The following is a 24,295-nucleotide window of genomic DNA, read 5'->3' as shown; positions in this document are numbered from 1 at the left end:
TAACGATTGGCCACCAAATGGCGCCCTTTTCCTACCATCTGTGGTGGGGTCAGGCCAATGGACTGTAGAAGAGGCTCTGTGTGTTTTTGTGGTAGTCAGACTGCAGCCTGAGCTGAATGTAGTTTCTAGCCACATCTACAGCAAATGATTAATTAAAATGTGAATAAAATATCAAATTATACTGGCAGAGTCTGATGTATTTGAATTAATTTATTATGATTTAAATTTTTCAAGTTTGAAAGGAGTCATCATTTTTATAAAATCTATTTGGAGCTCTCTCTCTCAGTCTGTGACACTGAGGGGAGAAGCTTTACTGATGCAAGGTAATAAGACAACCTTGTGCTTCTGTGGATGTTTTGTCTGACCTCTGTCATGCTGAAAGAAGCGTTTGCAAACTGGCGAAAGAGCTGCCTCTCTCTGTGAGGGAGAGTGCTTTCATGAAACTACAAAACAATCATCAATTTTAATTACCAGGTCGCCTACTTATAAAGTTATTATTTTGTTGACAATTATTTCTCTTTATTATTTTTTTACATTATATGGACTAAAGTATTGTATCACATCATGAACAAGAAACTAGAACATATGTATCTCAAAGAAAAATGCTGATGATAAGAACTGTCACAGAACTTCACACATGGACCCTGAACTCGTCAAAGCTTGGTTTTCCCCAAAGCACGTGAGGGCAGTCTGATTAAAATCAGTCCAATTAATTAGCAGGTGTGTAGTATTAGGGCAGCTACTTTTAAGCGCCCCCAAGGTCTCAGAAGCCTCTTTCGTTAAAAGCCAAACATGTGTGGGCGCTTTGCTGGACTCCTGCGGGTTCGACGGGCTTCTGCTCCCAGGACGGGTGTAATGATTCAACAACGAGCAGGTTCTATCCAAGGCAAGCCACCTAAAGATAACGTGGGCCCAGCTGTAAGTTTCCAAACGAGCCCTGTTAAGTTTTATTTGGCAGTGGCTGGAAGATGCTCTCAAAATGTTAGTGACAACTCATTTCATAACTGAAATGACCTGGCTCTGTCCTGCAGGAATCTGTGCTCGTGCTGACTTTGATGGCCCTGGGTGTCCTCGGACCTGCTTGTTGGATTCTTGCCCACTTACACGATTATAAAAACCGTGACTGATGGATGAGCCATTGTTTAAACTTGTTAGCATGCCTGCTTTTATAAGTGCGATTTGAAGCTTTTGGACGTGTTAACTTAATAAATGTGACTATCTCAATTTCGCTTTGTCGGTTTTTTTTGTTTGGTTTTTTTCACTGGTGCAGTTTAGCCATTACACCAGTAGGTGTCAGAAGCTGTCGGCGGAAGTGAAACCTCTCGCTTGGCTTATAAACAGGCTGTATCCCACAGGGCATCCATAACTGTTGTACGTAGTGGGTGTATTTATATTGCCTAATCATTCTACAGAGCTAAAAGTGCATTTGAATGCACCATGAAGCCGCAGCCCGCTGACACCAAACCGCGCCTGTCTGTGACAAACCCAACCGAGGCTGCGCTGTCTCTGCAAGAGGAGCTCGTTGCAGCGATCCATGGGGCGTTTGAAGTGGCCGTGGAGATCGCAGTTCGAGAGGTGACTAAGCTGGTGGGTCAAGCGACGGGAGACGTGTATGAAGAGATGCGACGAGAGAACGAGTCCCTCAAACAAAAACTGCAGAGAGCTGAAGCCCTGCTGGACTGTGCGCGCAGAGAGGACCGAAGTGGCAGCCCTCCTCCTACAAAGCTACACCTGAATGCTACCAGCCATGCAGGCCAACCGCCTCACCCTAAATCCCATCAAAAAAGCCCAAATCACAGAGTGGGCAATGGACAAGGTTGCGCGGGGCTCAGAGGTGACACTCCTCCTGCAGGTCACAGCCGTGCAGACCAGCCTCCTGACCCCCAGCATAAACCTGTGGGCAGAAATGAGGAGCAGAGATCAGGCGAGCATGTAAAGATGCAGTATGTCAGTGGTGCAGCTTCAAACCCAGAAAGAAACCAGGGATATGCAGTTGCTTGTGATGTTTTGATTAAAGGTATAGCACTTTTAAAATTTATATTTTGTTTGATCACAATCTTCCTATCGTGACTCCTCTCAAAAGTAGAGCATAATACACTTGGCTCAAATGGTCAAAGTGTGCACAAACTGCATGTTCATATGTGGTGCTGGCAGTTTTCACACATTTTGCAGACTCATGAGTGTGAAATTGCAGTGACAAACACTTGCTACTTTATCAGCAACACTTTAGTATCACCACTGGCCTATTACAGCAGGTCAAATTCTGTTTTTAATCCTTAAAGTAAATATTTGTACACCATATAAATACAAATGTTTTTAGGGGGTGTTCAGTTTGAGTGGAGCGGCCAAACTCAGCACTTTTCACTTAAAAGGAGTTCACAGGAGATTTGCTCATTTATCTGTAGAAAGGATAGGCCTATTGTAAATAAAATAGACAACTATCTAATGATTCCTTGCTCACTGCGTGCACCCTGTGATCTTTTGCTTACAGAAGTCAGTGAAGACATTTCCCGTGTTTGTGTGGTGAGGGTAGAGAGCATTAACCAGCCAAATCGAAACCTGGCAGCTCAACGCCGCAACTCGCCACCCCTTCCCAATGGAGATGACATTTTAGAGCAGCTTACAGTAAAGCAGGAGAAGCCAGAAGAGGAGAGCGATGATCCAGCTTGCTGTTTAGACTCGATCAAATTGGAGGACTTTAGCCCGGAGTGTATGTCGGCAGTCCAATCCAACATGCTGGAGGAGTGGAAACCAGAAGTGCTGGATATTCAGAGCCAAGACTCAGACACTCTGTCCTGCACCGGGCTGACTCAGGGTAAGAAGGAAAACAATGAGCGTCTGAAACATCTGCAAACATGTCCCTGTTATAGCAACAGATTACATGGGGATAACTATTTAGATTTATTTACAGTGTTATTTAGTGTCTGTACATCCTAAGTATGCAGTGTTTCCCCATATGTCTGAGAAACTCTGATTTAGGCTGCTGGAATTGTAAGTAAGTAGTAATATATCTCTGCTAATGTCTAATTTGATCAAATGTCCATTTAAACCTAATTCAGCATAGTTCCTTTCTTTTGATAGACTTTGTCGTATTGATCAGTTCTACAACCAGTATGTAATCAGCATGTGACATGTATCATCTTTTCACATTCAGGTGCTGATGCCTGCCTGCGTAACTTGCAGTCCATCTAACCTTGTTGGGTGTAGAAGCAGGTTTTGTTGAGTGAGGCTACATTGGTCAGGTGTGCTGCACGATCCAGCAACGTCTGTCCTACACCTACCACTTGAAATATATAGAAAATAGAAAAGTTGTAGTGACATGTAAAGGCACGTGTCGCCACACCTGATGTGATATCTAACACTATTCATGCAGTCTTCTAGGCTGTTTGAGAGAGAGAGAGAGAAAAAGAGGTTGACTGTTTGTTCAGCCGCCTGTGTCATTATTGCAAATATGTTGCTTTTATTGTGTAATATGCAGGAGTTTAATGAAGTAAACGCAGTGAACGGCCGCATGTAATGGTACGATGCTCTGGCACGGTACTACATCATATAGGCATAGGATTTATGAACCCATCAGTCCTGCTGCCTTCAGATGCTGCAGGGATTTATTAAACTGAATGAGAAGCTTTTCATACAGTATAAAGCAGCTGTGGACAGCAGATACTGTAAGAACTGCACACATTCATTCATAGATCTGTGCAGACTGATTTACTGACTTTCCTGCTTTAATCACATTAAACGTTAATTCTGTGTTGATTTTGGTGGTAGTGTTAAATTGAAATTAATGATTTATATTTTAAGCATTCATCTGTTGATGCAGCGCGTCTGGAGCCTTAGAATAAACCACTGTCATTCTTTTTATGTATCATTTTGCTCATAACGAACTGAACTCCAGTCCTGAGCATGAAAAAGTGATCATATGGTAGCCTACACTCTACTTGGTCAAAAAAGAACTAAATCATTTTTACTAGCTAGCTAGCAGCAAAGCCATTATACTTTACTTACATAATCTTTTATATTACACAATAAAAGCAATTTGCAATAATGACCTAATGAAGGGTCAAACTCTTTCTCTCTCTGTGGATAAGGCCGATTAGGTGTCACATCAGGTGTGGTGACATAGTACTTTGCACCTGCCAGCATCAGGTTAAGTCCATTCCCGCACTGATGCACCACACTAGAGGTGACAGCGCCACACATACCTCTACATGTAGGTAGAACTTTCCCAAATGTTAGGTGTACTGGCAGGCGTTGCTCGATAGTGCAGCGTACCTGACCATTACAGCTCCATTCAACACCACACCTGTTATCTATATGTGATAAGTTAATTTAGTTATGTAAGGTGTAGTGTTGGTGTAACATAGGTGTGGCACGGGTGATCATGTTAACATTATACCTAAATGAATTGCCTACACCACTGTGTAACCAATTAAATCTGTGGAAATTGTAGGTGTAATGTCGGAGGTTGGTCAGATTGTAAAGGTCTTGTCAGGTGCTAGTGAGGTGTTTGAGGAATTGGTGTCCATTAATAAACTGATGTATTCTCAACATTTTAAATGCTATCAAATCATTTGAAAAGCTTTAAATACGATGGCCAGTATATTTACTGGATGTAAATATTTGCTGTGTTATGACTGATTTAAGCCTACACAAGTTGCTGCCATTTTGACAGATTTTCTGTAACTTAAAAAGTTGGATAACTTAAAATGTCCTTCACTTTAACACCACATGTGAATCTTTTTTATTTTTTTTTTGTTGTTGCCTTTTCTTTTCTATAGCTCATCCTTCCAACCTCCCACCACGCGCAGATCTTCCGTCTCTCTCCTCAGAGTTCCCAAACATCTTCCAGCCAGCTGAACCAGCTCCCATCCCAGAAACCCCTCCACAGGTTTACGGAGTCCACGTACGGGCCAGCCGCAACCTCGGCAACACCTTCACCAACATCTATGCCTGCAAGTCCTGTGGTCAGACGTTCCACCTGCCCAGCTTGCTGCGGCGGCACTATGGCCAGTGCCAGCAGAAGCTCCAGCAGTGTTGCCAACAGCCTGTAGCGGGAAGTAAGAGGACCAGACTGCAGCTTTACCCACCGGGCTGCAGCCCTTTCCGCTGCACAGAGTGCAACCGAGAGTTCAACCGCATGGAGAACCTCAAGACTCACCTTCGCATCCACACAGGAGAGAGGCCGTACACCTGCTCAGTATGCTCCAAGTGTTTCCGTCACTCTGGGGCATTAACCAGGCACTTTCGCATCCACACAGGAGAAAAGCCTTACATCTGCGGACAGTGTGGGAAGTCTTTCAGAAACTGTGGGGGGCTCAAATTCCACCAGCGTTCACACAGCATGCAGCTGCAGTAGAGTGGGACTCAGCAGTGTTAATGTCTTCAAGATCCCAATTTTTTTTATGTGAGATGTAAACATCTGATTTTATGCAATTCTCAATGTTTAAATTTTTATGTTTTAAAAAAAGGTATACAGGCTTTTCCACATGGTCAGACCTGAGGCTGTTGACTGAAATAGTCTGGGGAATGTTGTGTACTTAACTCAGCTCACTCCATAACAGGGTCTTTCCTGTCTGTACTGTGTCACCTTTTTCAACCAGGTCTTCCCTTTTTGAGATAGCAGGTATTGCTTTTAAGTGCTCTCACCCAAAAAGCAGCATCACAACAAGTTATGGGACCAGTCAAGTGTCGAACAAACCATGTAGGAAGACGATGTATAAATACAGTAGCTATGTGAAACCTTTCAGTGCCAGTTTCTGACTTGTTTTATGATGGTTATTAAATAATCAGTTTTTATCTTTTTCATGGCAATCTTGTTTTCCTTATTGTGCCTAATATATACAAATATTTTAACTATACTGTATGGAAAATAATTTCGTTTGATTAATAAAAAGTATGGAAATTGCTCAAAGAGTGGAGAAAGTATGTCAGCTAACATGATGGTACCAGGTCCATATGAACAACAGCCACTTCATTTGATTTCAGTATCAGGTCGACAGAGGGACAAGTTATATTTCATAAATTCTTCGCCCTTGCTGGTGTAAAACCAAAACTTTTGACCCATCAGATTCTGTCACAAAACCCAAACGACAGTGTTTTCCTAACCCCTAACTATGTGATTTTGGTGCCTAAACCTATACAAACTGCAACCTGCTTCACAATGTCAACAAAGCCTCTGGCACTTAACTTCACATTTGGGTCACAGAAGCTGATAGGTCACACATTTTGGTGTCACATCTGCAAGTAACATATCAATTGGACACAGGTAAGTAGAATAGTAATAGCCTAGATAGTAGACTAGAATACATTTAAACAGTCATGTCAAAGGAAGGTTAAAATCATGAGAAACTGGACTTAGTTGAAAATACCTGAAGAAGTTTTGTCCCTCATCCAAGCTTCTTTATTTCTGACTGACTGGTAGGGAAATTCAGCTATTTAATGTATGTGGGGTCCTTTATAAGATGATCGATACCGCTGGTTGGTTAGTGTTCCTGGATGTTGTAACAACAGTCTTTATGGTCATTAGAGCCACCCGAGGCAGAACAACCATCGTTGGCATACTCACTTTTGTTTAGTTTCTGAAACAAACGTTAGTTTCCTGTGGAGACTAAACAAACATTCACTTTTGGCGTTGTACCGTTGGTTAGACAAAGCAAGAACGCAAAGCAAGCAAGACATTAAGGTGACAATTTGGGCTCTGCATAATTGTGACGGCATTTCTCACTATTTTCAGGATTTCAAAAATGTGAACTCAGTGCTTGGAGTCAGACAGTAATAAATAATAAAATAATAATTTAATAAATAGGGAAGTTTGCCTACTCTATTATTAAATTACTGTATGTTTGTCAAGTCCCCTGACAAACATAACCATACTCATAGTACTTTATACTTAAGTATTTTTTGTATTTTTACTCAAGTAGAAATTGAAAACCACTATACTTTTATGGTGTGAGCTAATCAGGAACTCAAGTAGGCCTACAGGATTTGTGTACTTCGTCCAGTGGTGGACAAAGTACACAAATCCTGTAGGCCTACTCTGCAGCCAGAGAGGGGTCACAGAAAAGTTCAAATAGGATATTAGTTACAGGCAGATATACCAATGGGACAGATATGCACAATATTTTTCAAACATGTAGAAAATGTTAGTGGGGTCATTTTTATTCCATAATCATATCAGTCAAGTTAATCTTTTGGACTATGCAGGGTTAGCAATGTAAGACCAGTGGTTAAGATTAGGTAGGCTAAAGGTTAAGCAAGTAGGCTAGTGGTTATAGGCTGAAGGGAAGTCTTCAGGAAATGAAATAAGTCAGTGTAATGTCCTCTGAAGTAATGTGGGTGTGCTTTTTAAAATGTCTAAATTCCTCCTGACGTGACAACACTGTTGAGAGAGACTATATTAATGAATCAATAGATGGTTAGTTCATGTATCTGTGAATCATAATGACCGCTTTCTTTAGTGGTTCCAAATGAACTCTGCAGCCACTGAGAGGCACAAAACTATGCTATACTGAGTAGTTCATGATTATCTGACCACTACTTAACATTTGTGTTGAAGCTCTTTTATTGGGTACTTTATTTGAGCAGGGCACAAAAGGGTTTAGTAATGGGTGATCAGGTAATCATGGACTAATGAGGGACGACTATAATGTATTACTTTATGGTGCGAGTTGCCTAATCATTAGACCTACTAGCCTACTTGTTAACGCTTCATTAATTAGGCTACCAATTCCTGATCTGTTCCTGACTCTTCCTTAGTAACTATTCACAATTTTTTTGCTACCGTTTTGTAAAGTGTTAACAAAAGTATTTGCATATATATTGATTCTGGAATATGAAATATAATAGCCTTTCTTTTGAAAACAAGGTCATCCTTATTATTATACTTGAAAAAAACACACAAACCTTTTCTTTATTATTATAAGTAGACTTACATAAAGCGTTTGGGTTTATTTTTCAACATAGTAACACTAAAATGAGCTTACTCAGTCAGTTCCGCTCTGCATCCTACCGCCCTGCTCTGTGATCGGTTGTATCGGACACCAGCTCCTTCTCCGTGATCCATTGTTCGGCCTGGATTAAATGAGGAAGCGGACGTTGTCAGATAAGCACGGAGCTAACGCAGTTAGCTGGGACAAACAAAACTGGTTTACTCGTAGCGTTTCTCCGCAGACAACTGCTTAGTTTTATAAACGGTCTCGCTTTGACAGGTGGATGCTCATGTAGGAGGGCAGGCAGCTGCTATGTTGACCGGGCCGGGTGCATTTGGAGGCTCTTCCTTCCTCCAGACTGACGATGTCGGTGGGACTCGCTAGTTACGCCTGAACTCTCTTCGGCGCTGCTGCTGCTTCACAAGTTGGCTGTTGTTGGACACTCAGCTCGGGGTAAGTTATACAATTAGCTGGGCGGCTGTCTCGATAATAAATCTATAGTGTCTTTCTGTTACTCTCCTGTTTGACAGCGTCTCACAGGCCACAACACCGCGCCGATTTAGGGTGATGCTGCTGAGGTGGTCCTTTGCGTGTTCACGGTGAATGATGAATGATTTATTATTGCAAAAGGAGGATGGAGAGGGATAGAGTGCACTCAGAAAACCCCTCATGTAGTTACAGGTTAGGGTTGCTTGTGTTCAGAACAAAGTACTCGAGTAAGTTGAAGTAGCTTTTTGAAGACAGCGTTAAGTAACGTTACCTGTTAGTGTGATCACTTAGAAAAGATCATGTTGACAGTAACATAACATGACAAGTACACCATACTAATCTCTTGCTAATTCAGTGACGCTTCCAGGAGCTTTCACACATAATTGTAAGGATAACTTTGTTTTAAGATTACTTTTGAGGATGTAGAGCTTCAAGTAAGCTCTACATCAGTAAGTTCTTTATATGTATGTGACTGTAAGCATAATTATGATGATTATACTCCAAAAATGCATGATAATTTACAGTACCAAGAATAGCATTAGACATTGTCCACTTCTGTGTTGCACCTCTGTTGGGTGTGGTCAGAAGTGTGCTCTAGGAAAACCTCACCAGTACAATGCAGGTATGTGCTGGTGGGTGTGGTTTTTCCACTTTATTTCAATTTTGCACACTCAAGTAAAATGTAAGTAAGATGTCAGTAAAATACAGTGTGTATCTACAGCATTGTAAACAACACAGACTGATAAACACATGCTTTATAAATCCTAATGGAAAATGTTTTGCACTGTTTCAGCACTGTAGATTTTGACACTTCTAAGGCAGGTCTTATTATTTCAGATTATCACCTTTAGGGGGCTTTACCATTAGCAAGTCAAGATGAGATTTTCGCCTTATAATTCACCTTCTGAATCCTGCCTGCTTTCTTTTCTTCACTCTGTACAGGAATGACGACGCACGGCGTGTCCCAGGACCCCTCACAGGGTGCAGGGGAGGGGGGAGAGCTAGTACACACGTTATCTAAAGAGACCCCCGGGTCGCCGGATGCCTCTGAGTTGGGGAGCCCGCGGAGTACACCAAACTTTGACCTCTTCAACATGGTTGTGTCCTATAAGAGAATGGCTCTGCTTATAGAACCGGTTGCAGATGCAGTGGAGCTGACGCGCTTCCTGCTCGGGTGCGTATGTGTGTTTGTTTGTGGGCTGTTTGAGCATCATGTCATGTAAGTGCTTTTGGCCTTAAGTAGTAATGGCAGGAAGCCATATTTAGTATTCAGTGTCATCTATTTTTTTCATCCCTCAGATGGAAGATGCCCGTGTGCTCTCTGCTTGTCTGTGTATTCCTCAATATCTTCTTCTGCACTGTTAATGAAGGTAAGATGAAGCATTAATATTGATCCGGCTTTTGTTTGATGTTTGAAAAGCCTCGTGAATAATTGATGAACTTTATGTCTGCTTCTCTGGTATCAGTGGGCTGGTTCACTGTGGGTGTAGTGGCACTGACGGCGCCTGCTGCCCTGGGTTACCTGCAGGACAGGTGTGGGGGCAGAGCCTCAGACGCTGAGCTCCAGAGGAGGCGCTACCACGCTGTGTACCGCCGAGACTGGCAGACGGTGCATCTCACCAAACAGGAGGCCATGCTGGAAGTCAAACAACTGTAAGACATACACTGCAGGGGATGGGGTTATGTGCTGCAGGGCAGGTTATTTTCATTATCAGTTAATCTTCTGATTATTTTCTCGATTCATTGTTAAGGCTATAAAATGTCAGAACTTAGTAAAAAATAAATAAATACCAGTTAAATCTTTCTGAAGCGGTGATGTCCATAAGTGTAATGTTTTGTCCGACCAACAGTCCAAAGCCAAAAAAACATTTTACTACCATGTAAAAAAAAAACAAAAAAACAACACTTCATCACATTTGACAAGCTGGAACTTGGTAATGAAATAGTAATTTTCTTTTAAAATGTACTAAAACAATTAATATATTATCAAAATAGTTTCTAATTTATCTTCTGTTGATCACCTATTCTATTAATTGACTGATGCGTGTGTGTGTGTGTGTGTGTGTGTGTGTGTGTGTGTGTGTGTGTGTGTGTGTGGATAGGCAATGAGAGCTTGTGCGGTTGCACTTGTCTTTGGGTGTTTCTGCATTGAAGCCAGACCTGAAACAAAATCTGCTTGAAAAGATTTGTTGAGTTCACACCACTCCACTTTGTATACGTCACAGTTACTTTTGTAAACATGTGTTGGTTACAGCTTCCCAAATGCTACTCTTAAGGTACTCTATGGAGTTTCTTCACATTCACTGTTTTCTCACCTAAACATATATTAATGTATATCCTAGAGGCCTGAGCTTGTTTTTGTATTGTTGTTTAATTAATTTCCTACTTCATTAAACATGTGCAAAGCTGTCTTAAAAAATGAAAACAGCACAACTTGTTTTGGTCCCCTATCATCAAAACATTGCCCTACAGCTCACAAACGCTCACAAATGCCACAGGTACAATTGCTAGTTTTCTTTATTTTTACCATAATAAAATGATTTATATACAAATAAATACATATTTTATGATTTAATTAGAAAGTATTAAGAGACTAACAGATAATGAAAATCTTCCTTTTTGGAATAGGTTTACAAACTGTGGCTTGTACCCACAGGTCATATGTATGCGTAACATTTGAACATGGTCTTTGTTCTTTTAGTGTTTGTGGGTGTGCTCATGTTTTGTTGTTTTCACCAGGTTGAAGCAGCTGGATGACATGCTGTCCTCTGCCTGCCTGTCTGCAGAAGCTATTTACGAGGTCCTATACTGGGACAATCACACCAAGTCGTCAAGGTCTGCATACACAATCAGGCATGCACGTGTTTGGACCACTACCCCCTTGGGGACATCTCATTGACATTAACCCTATTAACCTTAACCCATTGGTAACCTGACCCCTAAAACCAAGTCTTAACCCCCAAAACAGTCTCTACCCGTGGGGTCCAAAATTTATGTCCACATTGGTTGGTGTGTTTTCAGGTTAAAGTCCCCACCGGGATATAAAAACATGAAACACACACAAACACACACACACAGCCAAGGTATTGTTAGTTACTACTTCACAACATATCGGTTATTCTTTATTGCTGAGCTGATGTTGTCAGTAGTCACATTTACATTGACTTACTAATACTGGTAAGCAATGTGGTGATGACGCAATGGATAAGACACATACATGCCTTTGGCGTGAGAGACTCGGGTTCAATTCCCCACTGTGACCCATCCACCAATGTGTCCCTGAGCAAGAGACTTAACCCCTAGTGGCACCTCTGACATATATAGCAATTGTAAGTCGCTTTGGATAAAAGCGTCAGCTAAATGAATAAATGTAATGTAAATGTAAATTACATTTAAATGACCAAATAAGGTCATAGTCTGTATAATTATAATTCATTAGAGACATGGAGTATTCTAGTTTTAGTTAAATACTTGGATAAATATCCACATGCTCTGTAGTTTATTTGGACAGAAAACTTTTCAATCCGAGGTCAATATTACTTGAAATGTCCATGCTACTCATTATAAGAATGTACTGGCTAATCAATCACTTGTATAGTGGTTTCTATTCTTAACTTATTCTTTTTGTAATATCTCTCTCCAGGTTCTATGCAGGGATGTTAATATTGGCGTGTCTGCTCTACGTCGCTCCTGTGGGCTGGGTGTTCGCCGGTCTCAACAGCGTCATCTTCCTGTGGAACAGAGACTTCTGCAGAGGTTAGTTCATTCTGTTTGGAAGAAGCAAACACTAACTGTCCTTTAGGAAAGTTGAGCCAAAGTGAAGTGTTGTTTCTCCTGTGGTTGCAGTTTTGTTGGACCTCAGAAAGCTGTCCTACATGGGTCAGGCCCAGACCTCAGAGGGGGCATGTGAAGTGCAGGAACAGGGCAACTTGTTGGACAGGACCCCTACACCAACTAGTCTGGAGGTGAGAGGAAGGAGCACTGTGGAGAGTAGTGCATGGGGCATAGGCGTCGCTAGACCCTTTTTACTGGGGCACGTGCCCCTGTATCCATGTGCTGTGCCCCAGTGAAATTGTTAAGACATCTTGGTGTCGTTTTTGGACGTGTAGGGCTCCGCGGTCAAGGTAGCAACAATTGGCTGCATCTGCAATGTCCGGGTACTCTTTCAAAATAAAACTACTGGTTGATGCGAAAAGGCACTTTGTTACAATATGAAATGCCGCAAAAAACGAGTCAGTGTTGAAAGCGACTGTTTACAACATTGATGAGAAGACTAAGAGGAACTATCCTTCTGGGCACAAGAAGAGAAAATGGCTCAATGAGAATGACTTTCTAGAACAGCAGTCAGGTAAACTTGTGTTCTCTCCTCTAAGAGTCTGATGTGAGCAGCATGTGTAGCTGCAGTGAATCTCTCTCTGTCTTGCAAACCCAGCTGAGCAGCCGACATGCAATGATATTTATAAACTGCAGCACTGAAAAGACAACTACGTCACGTGTGAACAAGCGCTCATGTGCGCGTGCACGAAATGAAACTTGCGCATCCGGCTGAGCGGTGCTACAGTCTGCAGCCGGATGTTATTGCGTTATATCCCTCCAGCAGCAACATTAGTGGGACCAGTCTAGACACAGATGGAATGGCACTCCTCATAGGCACACATCATTTTAAAATGAGACAATAATTATCTGTCTCTCAGTGAAAGTTTAATTCAGCAACTCAGGACTAATGCAAGATGGAAAGCAGTGGATTCACATTGACTATTAAAAGTTTGATTAGCAGGGCAGACTGGAAAATATGGATTTAGCCTACATTTTTCTGTACATAATAAACATCACATAGTCATGTCATAGTATAAATAGTATTTTCCTTTTGAAAACGTATTAAAGGAAACCTGGGGAGCCAGTTTGAATGGGCCTGATGCAGCTGATAACAATATTATCTTGCAAGTATTGATATTTATGATTTATAGGGGCTATGCTGAGGTTTGTCAGTAGAGTAGATGCTGGATCATAAGCCAGTACAAGCACAGCTGATCCAAATCCAGTAGTAGCACAGACCCAGTCCAGACGTTTTTAGCGGGTTACACAGACCCAGGTGAAATACAGGCAGCCTCAGCCAGTAAAAAGCACAGCCAGATGTCTGCAGGCAGCATCAGATACAAGCAGCTCAGACCCAATGGAGGATTGAGTTAGTGCGCAGAGGTCCATTTAAATCAGCAGTGGTATTTTCTAGAAGAGGTTTCCATTCAGGCTTATTACATAGACGGACTGTTTTAAAGGAGAGGCAGTAGTGAGAGGAATGCAGTGTCAGGTGTGACTGTGCAGCAATGGCAAATTGTTTACATGGCTCACAAGTCAGGTAGGACGGCGCCATAGCAGAATTTTTCTTAGGTGGTACCAGAATTTTCCATTAGGTGGCCTTTCTGACATGACAATATTAAGGGGCTATGCAAGGGAGGCTGGTGAGGCACATACTAACACATTTCATACTCTTCAAACAAAAATAAATCAAAATCAAAAATTTACATGGGGAATGAGTGGGTTTGTGCCCCAGTTGAGCTTTATGTCTAGCAACGCCCCTGGCATGGGGGTTTGAATACTGAAGGATTTAGTGTTTGTGAATTACAATAAAACCAACCATGGCTGTAAGCTGCTTATGTATTTGTCCAGTATGAGTAATGCAAATCCATGCACAGGTTTTCTCGATCCATCCATGACAAGGCAACAGTGAATCTTGACTGATCAAAATAATCAAGGTGATCAAGGTTCGAGAATATATCATCCCACAGTTTAAATTGGGTACTTTTCAGCCCAGTATTTATATATTAATTTGTGTCTGTGTGTGTTTGATGACAGGACCTGTCTCCTGGCAGTGTGGAGGAAGCTGAGGAGGCAGAGCCTGATGATGAATTCAAAGATGCCATTGAGGTAGATCTGATCACTTGCTTAACTTATATTTTTACCTTTACGTCTTTCTAATGATGTCAGATTTGATGGTTGAAGTAAAGACAGTTTTAGAAAAAGATTATAAAAGACACCAGGATAAAAAGAAGCAGCAGCCTGGTACAATTTTAGGGCCAGGGTGTGCTGTCACTTTGACAGGTAACAAATGTTAAAAGGTGTTCAACCACATTTGGCTTTAAGTACAGTGTGTTTTGGAAAGTAAAGTGACAATTAATTGTCACAGGTAGACTTCAGTCAAGGTTTAGAGGCACTTCAAGGATAATTAAAGCACACAGAATGTGCCTGAGCTAAATGTGGAGTGCCATAACAAGGACTCAAATGCTAATATAAATGAGAGATTTCACAGATTTAAATTAAATCTATTGCAGAATAAAGTTTGTGACAGGGTTTGAATATGTTCTGAAGCCACTGTTTAATAAATGACATTACATATTTGAATGACAATAGTTGGAGCTAGCCTACATTGTGTGAAACACCTTTGTCTCATGATGTATGTCCCGTTACTTCCTGTCTTTTCTCTGCTGAACTCAGGAGCATTCAATGTCCTTGCAGGTGAGTGTTGCCCCCCTCTGTTTAGAAGAGGCTAGTGCACTGCCACCCCGTTAACACTTAAATATAGAACTACTTGACACATGAACAGGGACCTCATGGTGTAGTTGGTTTTTGTCATGGTTTTTGCCGTTTGAAACATGGTTTTGGGTATATTCCTGTGTACTCACACTAAATATCAGTGTTTGTGGGTAATGTTGTTGTCCTGTGCTGTTCTGCTTCCTGATTAGGAAACGCCTTTGGTCTTAGTGGTAAGTGGATTTCCCTGCACCTCCCATCCATCCATCATCATGTGCTTGTTCCCTTGGCACATGTTATGTGATAGTGATAATAATAATAATCCCATCATGCAGTGCTAATTCATTTCTAGTCTGCATGACAATTGTTTACGAGTCATATTACATTTGTGAGATCAGCTTTTCCTTCCTCAAACCATTTCTGCAAGATGAACTCATTAATGTTTTGTGGTGTCTGTGTCTTTTGATTGAAAGCATATTATGAGCGTTTTGCATTTCTTTATTTAATTAGAATGTGTGATATGCGAAAGAGTTGCAGCATGATATCATTTATATTTTAGAGTTTCTGATTGGCAGATATTGGCTTTTTAGTGTAGCTGTAGATCTGCTGTCCAACACACAGGAAGCAGAAACATGTTATCTTGTTCCCTAAAGCCCTGTTTGTTTAGGCTGGATGGTTTTCTTTGGCAAGAAATATCTTTTTCTTCTTGTTTGTCCTCTTGTCTAGTTGTGCCTTTCAGTGGATTAGGTTAGGTTGTTGAGTGGGGAATAGACCTTTTGATGAGTATTAGGGCAGGTCCACACCAGCCTTATTTAGTTTGGGGGGGGGGGGGTTATTTATAATATTTCATATTGATCAGAATATGTTTTATTACCAAGTAGGTTTTCACTTACATACAATAAACATATTAAGAGGAAATAAAAATAAAGACAAAGTACTGTAACAGTCAAGAACAAAAAAATGGAAAAGACACTATAAAAGTACAGTAACAACTAATACAACATAAATATAAAACAATTATAAGTAATATTTATTCTTGATGAAAGGGAAGCACCTACTGATATATTAAACTATTCATGTATGTAGCGTGTAGGGCCATGTATGAAGTAATTCATTCATTCAAGGAGATACATATCGATTATGTATCATTTACCATTTACCACCTATTTGCAGGGGCCAACTTTGTGATTTTGGGATGTTTGCAATTGTGGCCCTCTTATTTTACTGGTCCACTTTACAAATGCAAACAAAATATGGTGTGATCTGTGATAAGACCATCTGATGGTAGTGCTTCTCCCTCAAAATGCCTGCTTTTGTAAATCATTTATTACCCAGTGTCTTACAAGACATTTGTATGCGTGCGTAAAGTCCGCTGATATGCGCTCCAGACCAACACCAACATGAACAGAACCTGACAGGTACTGTATCTAGGTAGAAATTTGGAGATGTTTGTTGTCTTTTTATCTGCCGACTGTATGACCAATAATCAAATGACATTTCCACCAAATGGCTTTTTATTTATTTTTTTATTTTTTTATACATATAGCATTACGTGGATATAATGATGCAGCGCTCAGCTTTTTAAGGGGTTTGGTTTCCTTATGTTTGGCACATAGATTAAGTCCAGCTGTACAAGCATGCATACTGTACTTATTTTTTCTGTAAATGCAGGAATTGCATTTGTCTCCCTAGTAGTTGACATCATCATGCTTGAATTATTTGCCAAACATCTATTGGTATAATTGGCTGAAATCCTCACAATGCATTTTAGCCCGACTGCTGAGTTTGGCTCTGTGTCTTGGCAGGTTCTCATACTCCAAAAGACTAACTCCGGTTACTGTAGCTTACACAGTATGTAACTGCCCCTCCTCTCTCGTCCTCCCTCTCCCTCAGGAGGATGATGACGGGCCTCTTGGAGCTCCCGAGTATGACACCATCTCCGAAAATGGTCTCTTGAGCCGCAATGAACCAATACGCAGCAAAGTGTCCAAACTGACAGAGAAACTGCGTAAACGCTACCCCACCACCAGCACAGGTCAGTCTGCTCTGACTCATCCACTGCTTTGTTTCGTCTTGTTATACCTCAGTGATGAAAGGAGAATCTTTCTGACGTTAGTCTCATATCTTATCTGTGAACGGATGCATTGTATCTGATATTTTTTTCTATACTTTATTTCATAATACTATTTATCTCTCTTATCTGTCTTATTCTCCAAAGGCAACTGTTCTAGCTGCAATGCTGTCTTCTCAGTGCTGAAGAAAAGGGTGAGACTGAAAACTTGTGACAAGAACTGGGGATATATTTAGGCATCACGCCATCGTCATATTTAATTTTGTCTTATTGTTTTATTTGCGCAAGCTTCAACACAGTGTCTCTTTATGTTACAGAGGAGCTGCAGTAACTGTGGCAACAGCTTCTGTTCCCGATGCTGTTCTTTCAAGGTGCTGAGATCTTGCATGGGGGCAACAGGTGAGAAGGGAAAAAATACAAAATTGGATCATTCTAGCATTTTTATTGTTAGACAGATTGATAAAAATTACATGACAGTGACTAAATTACTCTCACTTATCTGCTCTTTGACTTACGATCTCATTCTCTTTTTATTGTTTCTTCTCCAGCTCCAGAGGCACAGAGAGAGACAGTATTTGTTTGTGCTGCCTGTAATTCCTCTCTCATCAAGTTACAGTGAGCTGGCATGTCAGTCTTGTCTCCCTGTGGCCAGCTGGAGATCATTCACTGTTCATACCTGAGCCCCAGTCCAAGTTACTGAAACCCTACTTGCCTTGGTTTTCAGGTTAAGGCACTTCTGTCTGTCAAGATATCTAACTCCAAGAAACCCCCATATCATATCCCTCCTTAGCTACTCATGCTGCTTATGGGACATCTACTGTAATATGTTAAATATTTCCTGTTTCAAGTCTCAATGAAGAACTGGACCTTCTGAATCAATGAGATTAACTACAGAGCAGAGTGGCACCAAAATCAACAGACCTGTTCCCTTTGCTGAGCAGAGGGAGGTGCAGAGTATGCAGGGTGGAGGCCAGAATTGGACTGGTTGTGTCGGGCAATATAAACAAGATTATAGGCTGCCTGTCTACGGTTTTGCTTTTACTTTGTTGATTCCGCTTGAATCATGACATTTTCAGCCCCATGTTGCAGTTTAACAGTACTGTAATTCTGAGAGGACTCTCAGCATTAGCGGCTGGCACTGTATACATTTAGTTATAGGTTTTTAGATCGGGGATGAATGCGATGGAGTGATCAAAAGGCTGGCAGTGTGAATTTGCTTTGTTCAGATGAACAAAATAACATACAACCGAAACAAGCTCTACATTTAGCTTCTATTGCCACAGTGTGCGCAGGCTGGCTAGCTAAACTCAGAAATTTTGTTTGCTCCAATAAACTTTGACCTGCAGCTGGTCAACAATGTCATGTGATTAGTTCTGGGTTTGTCCAAGTTTTTGGGGACACTGCTTTTAATTTTCTTGTTTTACTAGGTTTGTCTACTGCCACTGCAAACCACATTTTCCTCAAGTTGGTAAGTATACAGGCTCAGAGAGCAAATGGCACATTTTTAAATGGTGTTCCCACCAACTAAAAGAGCTTACATGACATAACTGGAATAGATATAACATGCCATCAAGCAATTAACTCTATGGCAGTACTGAGAGTGCATGGCCTGCGGTGAATCATATTACATTTTTGACAAATTGACGGTGTTCTGGAGGGTGGTGAACGGGGTTTGTGAACATTTTGATCCCAGATTTGTTTTGCGGATCAGTTTTGGTTGTAATAATCATTTTTCTGGTGTTGACATGTCATATTAGCGTTTTAGTATAGCAGCAGCCTACAGGTCAAAGAAATTGCTAGAGGTCCCTGGAGCCCGTGGTATTCCTCTAACTGGATCAAAGTCAACCCAACTGGTTTAAAGTTGTTTAAATGGACTGAGCAACCAGCTGGAATTGTCATCAGAGCCTCACACTCTTGCAAGCGGGACTTAAAAGAATTGATGTGGAGGCATTTTAACCCAAGATGTGGATCTTGTTGGTAAAGTTTTAATCAAGATTCAGACACAGATGATTGTAATTGTTTGCTTTTATTGTAATCATGTATCAAGTTTTACTCTAAACTGTACTACTATATCTATTTAATTTAAAAGTCCAGAAAGTGCAAGTTATTTGACTTAATAATTCATTCTGTATATATTGCCCTGATTTTATGGATGAACCTATGCTATTATTGAAATAAACTCTGAAGGTTTGATTAACTTAAAGTCACAAGTGGTAGGTATGGTCTTTTGAGTTGGAGATTTCTCACAGGCTCTGCTAGTCTTTGCTTCAGTAGTATGGAAACAAAGATCACAATAAAAACATTTATAAGCAACTGAATAACCACTACTTTAACCAAAGTTTAAAATAAAATACCACTAAATTTTTTTTGTTTTTCAGTTTCAAGCAAAATCTGAGAAACTGTTTTTGAGCAACAAATGACCAATTAAATACTATTTACTGCAGCTGTTTTCAGCAAAAAAAAATGTCTGATAAACCCACTGTACACTACCTGCACTAAAACAACACAAAGTTAGTGACTATCTGTGGAACATAGTGGAGCATTTAGCAGCTAAAGAGCAACAGTGTTTCCCTCATGGGTTGGTTAATATTGGACTTAGATTTATCATTTGGTCTGTGTAGTGGAAAGAAATCAGTTAATTCAGGTTTAAGGCCCCTCTTTGCTCCCACACAGCTGGCCTTTTTCACAGGAAAAAAACAAACATTTGTTCACCTCACAGTAGGAAAAGCACAGGAGTAAATGATTTATTAACGGATGAAATCCATTTAGCTGTTTTGGTCTCAGAGTCCTGGTTTTGTGCATGCTGGCCCACTGTTCCCGGCGTCCTGAGATACTTGTTAATAGATTGGCGCCATCATTAATGTTTGATTGATTGATTAATTGCTATCTTTATTTCGAACGTGTAAAATAAATAATATAAAATAGTACAATAAACTTCAACACCTCTATTTACATGTGTGGATAGGAGTAGGAAGAAGTAAAAGTTATGTACTCCTACCCCTGAACTAATTTATTATGTATTATAATGTAAACATGCGTGTATTCGCCCCTCCCCTGGTCCGCCCCTCCTCTCTCCCACCCCCAGCTCCTTCACCCGTCCCCGTGTCCCACTAAAGCGGTTACAGCGCGTGCAGGGACTCGTCCCTACGGCTGCTGATGGCAACATGGCGACAGAGGTAAGACTGGCACGTTATCTGTTTAAATACCCTGCTGACTTTTCGATTTCCTGCACAATTTTATTATTGTTCAAGTGAAACAAGCGCGGGGGCAGTTAACATTGTCAATGACGGCAGTGAGGCTGCACACGGTTAAACGGTGTCACACTGATCCAGTTGCAGCTCACTTGAATCACTACTGACGGCAGTGTCCTACATTATCATGCCAGCTCCGTCCAAAGGCTTTTTCCTCCTGTAAGCTGTTCTGCCGTTATAAAGGGATAAAAAACAAACATTTTGAATGTCAGCTTTGCTCCATGGGGACAGAAACTGGGGCAGAAACAGCGGATCACGGTGCGGTCCTCCCCGCAATGTTAAGCTGTTTTGGCGAAAGCAGATCTGTTTTTGTCTGTTGAGACGCCCCGTTAATCCGGTGACAGTGCCCACACACACACGCGCGGAGGAAAGGCGTTCAGCACCATGGACAGAAGCCACGCCGCCCTGACCTTCCTCGCTCCCTTTCCAGCCTCTTTTGCCTCCATCTGTGCTTTCATAAATGCAACTGAACAAAACTGACGTTTACCCAACACATCCCTTGATGCAATCGACATTTTCGGCGTAAACACTAGAAATTACAAGAGTTTGAGTGGGCTTTATCACCGTGCCTCATCTTGTTCCGCCCGATCGATCTGTTGTGAGCTGTAGTGAAACGTTGTCCCGTTTCCTGCAAGACCACAGAATGAAAAGTGTGTGTGTGTGGAAAAGATAGTATATCAATGCTGGGCTCTGCTCCAATAGACAAGGCAGAAATGAGTGCAGACACCGAGCCACATAGTGATTGATCACACCTTGTATGCTTCTCCTCTATCATCCTATACTTCCGGATCAGCCAGTGTTTGGACACATTAGGAGTGAACAGGTGCACAGAGAGATGGAGCTCTCCCTGGGGATCCATTAAAGACATAACTGTATCAAACCTCATTATATTTGTCTGTGTGTGTGTGTGATTTATTCCCCTCAGTTCCACAATCTGCAGGAGCTGAGGCACAGTGCATCTCTGGCTAACAAAGTCTTCATCCAGAGAGACTACAGCGAAGGGACCACCTGCAAGTTTCAGACCAAGTTCCCCTCTGAGCTGGAGAGCAGGGTGAGGAGACACCGGCAGCCTCCAACCACACATGCATGTGAATTTGTAGCCATCATAGTACTAGTACATATAGAATAGGTATATGATATGATGAATTCAAGAGCAACACGATAGAAACTACTGTAACGCTTTCATTTCTGTTTATGTTAATGCCACCAGTAAGTTGTGTGACAGGGAGGTATTTGCTGATGAAAAGAGTAATGGAGGCTCTTCTTTTTATAAAATGTTTTATTTTCTGTTTCTTCCATGTTGGAAGGGATACAAGTTGCTAAATCCAAAGCAATTGTGTGTGAGTTCTTTAATTGATTTATATTTAAGTCATGATTTCCATTGCAACAGGAACACAAACAGTTCTTGGGTCATTACCCCCAACCCAGCAACTCCCATCTTCATAAATACAGTAATAAAACAAACAAGAATAATACATAGTGATAAAATACAGATAAACAAGTTGTGCCAGCAGACTATTAAAAATGAATACATTTAAAATAAAAGGCATCTGGTGAATACTCTCAGTAGACTCAATATTTGCTCATTCATTATTAAAGACAAACAAATTGGCATGTTTTCCAATGTTTAACCTGCTTTACCACTGTAGAGAGGATTGATGTTACGTTACGCAGAACAATATTAGTTTTATTTATTACCTCATTAACAGAACCACGCAGGTGGCCTAGTGGTAAAGACACATACATGTAACATGTTCCTGGTTATCCTTCTCGTTCTCTCTCCATGTCTCCTGTCTGTATCTATACGGTCACTCTCAAATGAAGGCCAAAATATTATCTTGACCAGTCCTAACCCTGCTACTCATGACTCTGCGTGCGTCTCCAGATTGAGCGGACACTGTTCGAGGACACTGTGAAGACGCTTAATAACTACTACGCAGAGGCAGAAAAGATAGGAGGGCAGTCCTACCTGGAGGGGTGCCTGGCTTGCGCTACAGCATATCTCATCTTCCTCTGCATGGAGACACGCTACGAGAAGGTCAGAGCGGTGATCTCGATGCATTTGAAAGGTCTGGGACAATGATTAGCGTTTGGGGTTTCACCCATTTCTTGTTGTTCTTCTGTCTGTGTGCCAGGTGTTGAAGAAGATAGCGAAGTACATTCAGGAGCAGAATGAGAAGATCTATGCTCCAAGAGGGCTGCTCATCACGGATCCCATCGAAAGGGGAATGCGCGTCGTATCCTTACTTAGTGTTTTTGGGTGCTTGCGCACGGCAAGAGAATTGATCTTTTCTGTTTAATTAACGCTCCACAGCGAGGTTGTCGTCCCTAACTACTCTCCCCCCAGATAGAGATTTCCATCTATGAAGACCGGGGGTCCAGTGGCTCCAGCTCAGGGAGCAGCTCTGTGTCTGGCAGCACTGCTCGATGACTGGGTACCTCCTAACATTAATGATCCCCCTGATCATTCACAACCCTGGAGGAGAACGAAGGACAATGACACTACTCCTGTTCCAACTCGTCACCCAAGCATCCCAAAGCTACGCTCACACAAAGGATTTGCTGGCTTTTAACAAAGAGAGGCATGTTGCTCCTGACGTGGCCTTCACGTGCTAACATTGTTTAAGCTCCCCCCACCACAGTGAACGCTTAAAACACACTTTAGTAGTTTGTTGCAAAGCAATGTGCATGCATCAAAAAAGTGTCATGTTACTGGAGGATGCAATGTCTCAAAACATTTTGCTAGTACTGCTTTGTGTGATCGTACCATCACCTTCCTTCCTGTCTTCTTTGATGTGACCACAGCTATGTGTAATCTGATGGGTGAGAAAAGGAGGGAGGGAGGGAAGAAGGAAGGAGGTGTAGAGGGAGGAGTGAAGACCACAACGAGCCACGCCAAACCTCATACCTCAGCCACCACAGTTGCACCATGTAGTCCAGATCAGCCACAGCCGAACCCGGATCAACCAAATTTGGACTGAACTCCTCACCCTCAACCCTGCACACCAGACATTGGCTTTTAAAAAATGTTTTCTGTAGCTCTATCTTGAGTTGTAAGTAGGATGTACAAGTATTTGAATAGACCATCACAAGGTTTCACCCCCCCCAGAACCCAGATAAAGTGTACAAAGAACCTCTTCCTCCTTCACCTCCGATGTAAATCATGCTGTCTGGTAGCAGATGAATGTCATTTAGCCCATCCATGTATATTATGTAGCAGATCTTCCATATTTCTCACATGAAGCCTATATTTTAATTGTTAGACACACAAATGCAGACACATTACAAGTACTACTAATCTCTTGGTTTCAATGAGTGAGACAAACTCTTCCTAAATTTTGATTATGCAAAGACATACTGTGCATTAAATGCAGTAGTAAAAGGATGGGTCACAAAGTCTTCCTGAATCATACCCATTGTTTTAAAATACACCTCCACTTCCTCGATTTCTGAACAAACTTCCAAAGAACAGTTAACTGCCAAAAAAACTGGCTCGCAAATGTGAATGTGTCTTTTATTTTGGTGACATTTTGTGCAAGAACAAACTTTCGTACTGCTTGTTGTTTGATACACATGGCAATGGGGTATATATGACTGGTGTCAAATAAATGCTGTTTCATCACAGCTGCACAGAGCTCATCTTTCTTTGTTGTTAAACTGGAAATCCACATAATACACTTTTACTATGGCAGACATTTTGACTGTCACAACAGGAAAAGAACAGGTGTTTCAAATAACATAATGGCCTCTTTCCGTTAAGGTGAGCCAGAAAGCGAACTTGTAACTCACCATGCGCAGTAGCAGGGCTCTGCAACTGGAACTCCTAAATGCAAAGCTGCACTAATCAACTTTTTTATATGACTAATGGACCAAATGCCTGCAGATAATCTTTAAGAGGCCGCCCGTAGTGACAAACTCAGAATGCTTTTAGCATTATTAAGCTTCCTGTTTTGTTTCAGTCTTCGTGCTTTCACAGCTGTGGCATCAGTGAAACAGCTTTGACAAACTCAATGTACACCACACCATTG

General features: G+C 41.4%; 3 protein-coding genes across 5 annotated transcripts; all 3 read left to right on the top strand.

The window, feature by feature from the left end:
- Nucleotides 1–1,253: 1,253 nt before the first annotated feature.
- On the top strand, nucleotides 1,254–5,905 carry si:ch211-284e13.5 (uncharacterized protein LOC793850 homolog). Its single transcript, XM_038714078.1, has 3 exons — nucleotides 1,254–2,017; nucleotides 2,492–2,815; nucleotides 4,779–5,905. The coding sequence occupies exons 1-3, from the start codon at nucleotides 1,438–1,440 to the stop codon at nucleotides 5,354–5,356; spliced, it is 1,482 nt and encodes a 493-aa protein (XP_038570006.1). The 5' UTR covers nucleotides 1,254–1,437; the 3' UTR covers nucleotides 5,357–5,905.
- Nucleotides 5,906–8,067: 2,162 nt separating this feature from the next.
- Nucleotides 8,068–19,222, top strand: zfyve27 (zinc finger, FYVE domain containing 27). Of its 3 annotated transcripts, XM_038714094.1 has the most exons (14): nucleotides 8,068–8,381; nucleotides 9,360–9,591; nucleotides 9,717–9,787; nucleotides 9,884–10,070; nucleotides 11,157–11,252; nucleotides 12,061–12,173; nucleotides 12,264–12,382; nucleotides 14,271–14,342; nucleotides 14,910–14,930; nucleotides 15,158–15,178; nucleotides 16,839–16,980; nucleotides 17,164–17,210; nucleotides 17,334–17,415; nucleotides 17,565–19,222. In XM_038714094.1, the coding sequence occupies exons 2-14, from the start codon at nucleotides 9,362–9,364 to the stop codon at nucleotides 17,633–17,635; spliced, it is 1,272 nt and encodes a 423-aa protein (XP_038570022.1). In that variant the 5' UTR covers nucleotides 8,068–8,381; nucleotides 9,360–9,361; the 3' UTR covers nucleotides 17,636–19,222. The 3 variants fall into 3 exon arrangements, with proteins under 3 accessions (XP_038570022.1, XP_038570023.1, XP_038570024.1); XM_038714095.1 differs by lacking the exon at nucleotides 14,910–14,930; XM_038714096.1 differs by lacking the exons at nucleotides 14,910–14,930; nucleotides 15,158–15,178.
- On the top strand, nucleotides 18,450–23,901 carry golga7ba (golgin A7 family, member Ba). The gene is made up of 6 exons (XM_038714111.1): nucleotides 18,450–18,484; nucleotides 20,102–20,192; nucleotides 21,193–21,318; nucleotides 22,153–22,305; nucleotides 22,403–22,504; nucleotides 22,615–23,901. The coding sequence occupies exons 2-6, from the start codon at nucleotides 20,181–20,183 to the stop codon at nucleotides 22,696–22,698; spliced, it is 477 nt and encodes a 158-aa protein (XP_038570039.1). The 5' UTR covers nucleotides 18,450–18,484; nucleotides 20,102–20,180; the 3' UTR covers nucleotides 22,699–23,901.
- The last annotated feature ends 394 nt before the right edge of the window (nucleotides 23,902–24,295 follow it).

Source organism: Micropterus salmoides, unplaced genomic scaffold (genome assembly GCF_014851395.1).
Source record: "Micropterus salmoides isolate LMB-PRFRI ecotype aquatic unplaced genomic scaffold, ASM1485139v1 Ms_hic_scaffold_12, whole genome shotgun sequence".
Lineage (NCBI taxonomy): Eukaryota > Metazoa > Chordata > Actinopteri > Centrarchiformes > Centrarchidae > Micropterus > Micropterus salmoides.
The sequence above is the reverse complement of the archived record's forward strand: the minus strand, read 5'-3'. Positions and strand labels throughout refer to the sequence as shown.

Coding starts and splice junctions, on each gene's coding strand:
- si:ch211-284e13.5 (XM_038714078.1), top strand. CDS start 1,438: ATGAAGCCGCAGCCCGCTGACACCAAACCGCGCCTGTCTGTGACAAAC. Junction 2,018..2,491: donor TTGTGATGTTTTGATTAAAG/GTATAGCACTTT, acceptor TTTTGCTTACAG/AAGTCAGTGAAGACATTTCC. Junction 2,816..4,778: donor CTGCACCGGGCTGACTCAGG/GTAAGAAGGAAA, acceptor TCTTTTCTATAG/CTCATCCTTCCAACCTCCCA.
- zfyve27 (XM_038714094.1), top strand. CDS start 9,362: ATGACGACGCACGGCGTGTCCCAGGACCCCTCACAGGGTGCAGGGGAG. Junction 9,788..9,883: donor CTTCTGCACTGTTAATGAAG/GTAAGATGAAGC, acceptor CTCTGGTATCAG/TGGGCTGGTTCACTGTGGGT. Junction 14,343..14,909: donor AATTCAAAGATGCCATTGAG/GTAGATCTGATC, acceptor TGCTGAACTCAG/GAGCATTCAATGTCCTTGCA.
- golga7ba (XM_038714111.1), top strand. Junction 21,319..22,152: donor CCTCTGAGCTGGAGAGCAGG/GTGAGGAGACAC, acceptor GTGCGTCTCCAG/ATTGAGCGGACACTGTTCGA. Junction 22,505..22,614: donor TCGAAAGGGGAATGCGCGTC/GTATCCTTACTT, acceptor CTCTCCCCCCAG/ATAGAGATTTCCATCTATGA.